Source organism: Glycine max, unplaced genomic scaffold (assembly GCF_000004515.6).
Source record: "Glycine max cultivar Williams 82 unplaced genomic scaffold, Glycine_max_v4.0 scaffold_162, whole genome shotgun sequence".
NCBI classification, from domain to species: domain Eukaryota; kingdom Viridiplantae; phylum Streptophyta; class Magnoliopsida; order Fabales; family Fabaceae; genus Glycine; species Glycine max.
The window spans coordinates 38571-46533 of NW_024464792.1; the positions used below are offsets into that span (position 1 = coordinate 38571).

General features: G+C 33.4%; 1 protein-coding gene and 1 pseudogene across 1 annotated transcript; one reads left to right on the plus strand and one right to left on the minus strand.

Moving 5' to 3' along the window:
- Positions 1 to 201: 201 nt before the first annotated feature.
- On the minus strand, positions 202 to 963 carry LOC121174514 (secreted RxLR effector protein 161-like). The gene has a single exon (XM_041013732.1). It carries the CDS (start codon positions 961 to 963, stop codon positions 202 to 204), a length of 762 nt encoding a protein of 253 aa, XP_040869666.1.
- Positions 964 to 6782: 5819 nt separating this feature from the next.
- Positions 6783 to 7670, plus strand: LOC121174515 (uncharacterized; annotated as a pseudogene).
- Positions 7671 to 7963: the final 293 nt, after the last annotated feature.

A 7963-nucleotide genomic window follows, 5' to 3' on the forward strand; every position in this document is an offset into this window, starting at 1 on the left:
AGTTTTTTATTATCGATGCAATATACAAGTGGAAGCTTATCTCTGAAAATACAGGGCATCATTGCCTTATATAAGCAGAGGACAAAACAGAAAAATATCAGAATAAACTTCCATATGGATTTTGGTCACAGCCCAACAATTCACCACCTTGAACCAACATGCATATAAAACACAAACTGCACCCTCCAAACACACATGATTTTAACCCCAACAATCAACATTGAGCAAGCTTAAGCAGTGATCAAACTTGCTCTTTGGAACTAGCTTTGTGAAAATATTAGCAGGATTGTGCAGAGTGTTGATCTTATGAACTTTGATTCTTCTTTCTGACCGAATGAAGTGATATCTAACATCTATATGCTTGGTTCTATCATGATGAACCTGATCCTTGGCCATGTATATAGCACTAAGGCTATCACAGTAGATATTAGCATACTCTTGATTAATACCGAGATCATTTATCAGACCTCTTAGCCAAATTCCTTCCTTTGCAGCTTCAGTAAGAGTCATATATTCAGCCTCAGTAGTTGAGAGGGCAACAAAAGGTTGAAGTGTTGCCTTCCAACTCACCAAGCAGCCACCAAGGGTGTAAGCATACCCTGTTAGGGACTTTCTCTTGACAAGATCAACAGCAAAATTTGCATCAGAATAGCCTGTGAGGCAGCAATATGAGTGAGATCCATAGATCAAACCTACATCTGCAGTCCCTTTAAGATATCTGAAAATTCTCTTCACAGCCTTCCAATGTTCCTTCTGAGGTTGGTTTAAGAACCTACTAACCATGGTAATAGCATAAGCAAGGTCAGGTCTAGTGCAGACCATGGCATACATGAGACTGCCAACAACACTTGAGTATGGAACCTTTGACATATAGTCCTGATCAGCCTGAGCTTGAACCTTTATCATAGTAGACAACTTCTCTTTTCCTGTAAGGGGAGTACTGATAGGTTTAGAATCAGCCATTCCAAACCTCACAAGTATCTTTTGAATGTAATCCTTTTGAGACAAAAATAGTCATTTATGAGTTTTGTCCCTATAGATCTCCATTCCTAAGATTTTCTTTGCAGCCCCTAGATCTTTCATATCAAATTCACCACTCAAGAGGATCTTCAGATTTTGTATATCACACATGCTTTTTGCTGCAATAAGCATGTCATATACATAGAGGAAAAGATAGATCATTGATCCATCCTCCACCTTGTTGTGATAAACACAACAATCATAGAGACTTCTCTTGAATCCTTGGCTGGTGATAAAGCTGTCAAACCTCATGTACCATTGCCTTGGAGATTGTTTCAAAACATACAAGGACCTCTGCAGTTGACAAACATACCTTTCTTTTCCTTGAACTTCAAACCCTTCAGGCTGTTTCAATAGAATATTTTATTCCAATCTTCCATGGAGAAAAGGAGTCTTGACATCAAGTTGTTCAAGTTCCAGATCTTGGTTTGCCACTATTGCAAGCAAAACCCTGATGGATGTATGTCTAACCACAAGAGAAAAAATTTCGTTGAAATCTACTCCTTCTTTCTGGCTGAATCCCTTGGCAACTAACCTAGCCTTGTATTTTATCCCTTCCTTTTTTGATAGACCAGGTTTCCTCATGAATATCCACTTGCAACCTACCACATGTCTTCCTTTAGGTAGTTCAACAAGTTTCCAGGTATGATTCTTATATAAAGATTCTATTTCCTCTTTCATAGCTAACAACCAATTTTCAGCTTCAGGATGATTGATAGCTTCATGGTAGGTGGCTGGTTCATTTGAATCTATTTCTTCAACTGCATGTAATGAATAGGCAACCATGTCTTCAAATCCGTATCTTTTAGGAGGTTTAGTGACCCTTTTTTGGTCTCTAATTGATTCCAGAATTGAGCTGTGGAGGATCAGGTTCAGCAGCCAAAAGAGACTCATTTGCATTGGAATCTTCTGATTTCTCACCTTCTTGAAGAACCACATGATATGTTTCGGAATGACCTCCTTTTTCTGAGTCTTTGGTTATAGATTCTACATCCTTTTCTTGAGGAGAGTGGCAGCTCTGTGTTCCAGCAATTGGAACCTTAAGCTTGTGATGAAACAGATGTGATTCATCAAAAATTACATCTCTGTTGAGAAGAACTTTCTTTTTCGAGTGTGACCAGATCATATAGCCTTTCACCCCATCACCATAACCCATGAACAGACCCTTTCTTGATCTAGGTACCATCTTTCCTTCATTGACATGATAATAAGCATTGCAGCAAATACTCTTAGGTTTGAGTAGTTTGTTGTTTTGTCATTCCAGATTTCAATAGGAGTTTTAAGTCCTATAGTCGTAGAGGGTGTTTTATTGATCAGAAAACAAGTTGTATTGATACCTTCTCCCTAAAAACTTCTGTTGAGACCAGCATTAGACAATAGACATCTTGTTCTTTCCAAGAGTGTTTTGTTCATTCGTTCAGTAACTCTATTTTGCTGAGGAGTGTTCCTAACAGTAAGTTGTCTAGCAATTCCTTCATCTCTGCAGAATTTGTTAAATTCTATTGAGCAAAACTCCAAGCCATTATCAGTTTCGAGTCTTTTAACTTTCCTTTCAGTTTGTTTTTCAATCAGTGCTTTCCATTCTTTGAAGCATTTGAAAGCTAGACTCTTCTGACTCATGATGTAAATCCATGTCATTCTTGAGTAGTCATCAATTATGGACAGAAAATGCCTTCCACCACCTAGTGAATGTACTCTTGCAGGCCCCCAATAGCTAGCATGAATGTAATCAAGAGTTCCTTTGGTGGTGTGAATTGCTTTAGGAAATTTAATCCTATGTTGCTTGTCGAAAACACAGTGCTCACAGAATTTAAGTTCATCCAGTTTTTGATTTCCCAACAGTTGCTATTTTTGAAGTATCATCATACCTTTTTCACTCATATGACCTAGCCTCATGTGCCACAATTGAGTTAAATCAGGTATGCTCTTATTGGATCTTGATGCAACAACTACTAGACCATCATCAATACATGTTGTACCTTGAAGTATATAGAGATTACCCTTCTTTATACCCTTCATCACCATTGTAGAGCCTTTCTGAATTTTCATGACCCCATTTTCAGTGCTGCATTTGAACCCCTTTCCATCCATAATACCTATGGAGATTAGATTCTTCTTCAACTCTGGAACATGCCTAACTTCAGTGAGTGTTCGGATAATTCCATCATGCATCTTGATTTTTACTGTGCCAATTCCAATTGTCTTGCATGAGACATCATTTCCCATGAAGACATTTCCACCCGATTTCTCTTCATAGGTGTCAAACCAGGTTTTATTTGGACACATATGAAAGGAACAACCAGAGTCTAATATCCACTGATTTTCAGAATGTTGGTGATGATCAGCAACTGAGAGAACAAACTCATTTTCAGATGTGGAACCTTCCTTGGCAACAGCAGCAAATGGTTTGCCCTTTTTCTTAGGACAATCTTTCTTCCAATGACCTGGCTCCTTGCAGTAGTTACAGATATCCTTTGGATTGACATGAGTCTTCTTCTTTCCTTTAAACATCTTTTTCTTGATGTTCTTGTTAGAGTTAGAGACAACAAGACCAAATCCATTTGATTCTTCAGAATTTCCAGGTACTTTAGATCGAAGTTCCCTTGAGTATAAGCTGGATTTCACCTCCTCCATGGTGACACATTCCTTATCAACACTAAGAGAATTGACAAAGTTTTCATATGATGGTGGTAAAGAGGCTAACATAATCATGGCAACATCTTCATCCTCTATCTTAACATTTATATCTCTTAATTCCATCAAAATAGAATTTAATTCATCAAGATGATCCTTAAGAGATGTACCTTTTTTCATGTGTAAACCAAACATACGGCTCTTCAAGAAGAGCTTGTTGCAAATTGACTTAGTCATATACAGCTTTTCCAACTTGAGCCATAAGCCACTTGCAGTTTCTTCATTTGCAACTTCATATAAAACTTCATCAGACAAGGAAAATAAGATTAGTGAGTGAGCCTTTTCTTCTTGCTTTGCAAGTTCTTCAGTCTTTGAAACAGAGGCCTTTTCTTTTGATTCAGAAGCCACTTCTTTCTTCACAGATGTAGAAGCAATAGGAGCCCAGACACGCCGTTCCTTTAACAAAGCACGCATCTTGATGCGCCACAAATTGAAGTTGTTCTTTCCATTGAATTTCTCAATCCTGATTGTGTTTGACATGATTTCTTGAATGTTCTTGATCACAAAGCAGTGAAAGAACCAGAAACAAGACTCCCACAACTTGATCTTTGTATTCAGACGAGAATCTTTAATTCCCTTGATCGTAACTTGAGCTCTTGATACCAGTTTGTTATGGAAGTGATGAAGAACAAACAAGAACAACAGCAACAGAAATAGCAGAAAGCTATGTCATACACATAGAGTTTTGCAGCAAGGTGAAAGAGAGAAAAATGAGAAGGAACACACACAGAATTACGTGGTTCACCTTGAGTAAGGCTACATCCATGGGAGGGAAAAACAAAAAGCTTTTTATTATCGATGCAATATACAAGTGGAAGCTTATCTTTGAAAATACAGGGCATCATTGCCTTATATAAGCAACGGACAAAACAGAAAAATAACAGAATAAACTTCCATATGGATTTTGGTCGCACCCGAACATGGATGCATTTGAAAGTAGTTCATGATAGGCTAATTTTAGATATTCAAGGACATCAAGCTAGGTTTACTTCTTCATCATGGTCTGACTTGGACTCTTCTAATGTTATGTTAGCCATCATACAAAAGTTAGCTTCTTCGCTATCCTCATCCGACAATGTGTCGTCTATGTCTTCCCAAGTACTCATAAGCTCATTCTTATCTTTAGATTTGATAAATAATAACGAGAGAGATTTATTAATGGATTAGTGGTCTCATTAATAAATTTCTTATTTCCTGAATTTATTTATTGGTTATTATATAATATTTTTTAATATAATAAATTATTTCATCTAAATATTTATATATAAAATAAAACCATTATTCTGATAAAAATAATATTATATCATAAAATAATTTAATTAAGGAATTCTAGTTTTTCAAATAAAAATAAAAATAAAAATATTTTATGAAATTAAAAATATGGTAATTTAAATAATAATTATAATCTATGTATAACATTAACATTCCATTCATCGTAGGGGGGTAAAGACTAGTTAATAATATAAATGAATGATAATTTTTTTTATCAAAATACAAAATATATAATTAATAATGTATTAATAAAATCTTATACTAATAAGACTAGTCAACATACAACATTGTATTTTCTTTTTCCCATTATAATTATCGTGCAAGAAAAACATTATCCTAATATAATTATCATTTTAACTTTTCAATGTAACATTAATTATATTTTTTTCAGTTATATCCCTTATATATTAATGATGGACTAAAAAAATATAGAAATGAATTAATAATGATGTAATGTTAATTTTGTAAACTAATATTCCCTTTCATGTATTTATTATTTTTCTTTGATCGTTGTAAAACAATCTAGGATAACTATTATTTTGAGATGAGGGAGTATTATTTAGAAGAATGGTCAATTTAATATTTTGATATATTATATTAATATTTCTAAATATATTAGTAAATTAATATCAATAAGAATGATAAACATGAAACATTAAATTGATTTTAAGAATGGTAGCTTTTTAAAAGGTAAGTTTCATTTGATTATGAGTCTCAAGATAATTTACAATAAGTCATACACCCTACTCAACCAATTAAGGTAGACCCTATTGCTTTTGAAAGATAAGTTGATAATAACTTAAATAATACATGTTAATATAATATATGAATGAATCTAATTAATAGTTAATGTATCTTATGGATATAAGAGACTCCCTCCTCCCAAAATAAGTGTCGAATTTGAAAGAAAAAATATCCAAAAATAATTGTTGCCTTTAGTTTGTTAATGTAATATTAATTAATTTTCCCACTAATACTCATAGTAAGATTTACTTTAGATTTTCAATGTAATATTCATACTAATGTTAGTTTTATAAAATCACTATTTTCTATCATCTATTTATTAGTTTTTTTTTAAAAAAATAACTTATAATGATACTTATTTTATGACGGAGGGAGTATAATTTTATAATTCATATATGTTATTGATATGCATAAATTAATTCAATAATATATTATACTTATAATGTTCTTTTTGGAAAATTATTATAAGATAATATTTTATTAATTAATTTTTTACATTAATATAAAATACGATTATATAATAAATATATGGCATTGAAGTCTATAAATTAATTAATATTTTAAACTTACCAATTTAAAACAAAAGTCAGTAGTAACATGTTAAACTTTTCAACTATGTTATTTTAAAAAAATAAAATAAAATTGATTAGACATGCCATTGAAATCTATAAATTAATTACTATGTTAAATTTACCAATTTTAAAACAAAAGTCAATAATAACATGTTAGACTTTTCGACTATGTTATTTTAGAAAGAAAAAAAAAGACGAAAATACAATTGAATAAATATGCCATTGAAATCCATAAATTAATTATTATGTTAAACTTACCAATTTTAAAACAAATGTCAATAGTAAAATTAGACTTTTCAACTAAGTTTTTTTAGAAAAAAAAAGAGAGAGAGAGAGAAATTTGAATATGCAATTGAATAAATGCCTCATTTTCACCTACACTTGCATAAGATAGACCCATTATTTATACCATCACCACTTGGACTTCACTCCCACTCAGTCACTCATACACACAATTGTTGAAACAAAAACCATTAGAATATGTGTTGGTTTCTCCTAATTGTGTTTCTTAGTCTCACATATGGTAGTCTTTCAGAGGCTAGCTACGAGAAGAAGCTTCCTTCTGCTATTGTGGTTGGCACTGTCTACTGCGACACATGTTTTCAACAGAATTTCTCTTTAAGAAGCCATTTCATTTCAGGTCCATTTTGCTTTCCTTAATGTGGTTGATTGCATGGTTTATTTTCACATCGCATGATATCCCTTAAGGTGTTATTTGAACTTTTTGACTTATGTTTTATTTTGTCATGTGTAGGTGCCTCTGTGGCTGTAAAATGCAAAGTTGGGAAATCAGTACCAAGTTTCAATTAAGAAGTGAAGACAGATGAGAATGGTGAATTCAAAGTGCAACTACCATTCAAAGTGCGGAAACAAGTAAAGAGAATCAAGGGATGCACTTTCAAATTGATAAGTAGCAATGAGCCTCATTGTTCTGTTGCCTCAGTTGATACCTCTTCTTCAGTGAATCTCAAGGCAATAAAACAAGGAGAACGCATATTCTCAGCTGGGTTATTCTCATTCAAGCCTATAAGAAAACCAAACTTTTGCAACCAAAAACCAAGTGTTCCAAATTCAAAGGCACATGTGAAAAATGAATTCCTTCCTAATATACACCCTTCTACATTAGATGAAAAATCAACTGAGGATACCTTTTTCCCTTTCCCTCCAATCCCATTTCTACCTCCAATCCCTTTTCTTCCACCAATCCAGTTTCCTCCAATCCCATTCCTACCCCCAATCCCATTTCTCCCCCCAAATCCATTTCTCCCTCCAAATCCACTTCTCCCAGCTCCAACCCCATTTCTACCTCCCCAAGTTACTAATCCATTGCAACCATTAAGCCCACCACCACTCTTCCCCCCAGTATAACTTCCATACCCACGTCCAAATATCCCCAAGCCATTTAATCTTCCGAGGATTCAATAGAATATTAGCGGGGAAAACTAGTCAATTTGTATAAGCTTCCCAATAAATAGTTATAAGAAAGAAAAATAGAGAGAAGGGCGTAAAGTGAAGTTAAAATTAAGTTATGCCGTGAAGTTATGTGAGTGCTTTTGAAAAATTGATATATATATATATATATATATATATATATATATATATATATATATGTTAATGTTAAACCTATCAGAGGAATTTGATTGATTTCACCTCAATATAGT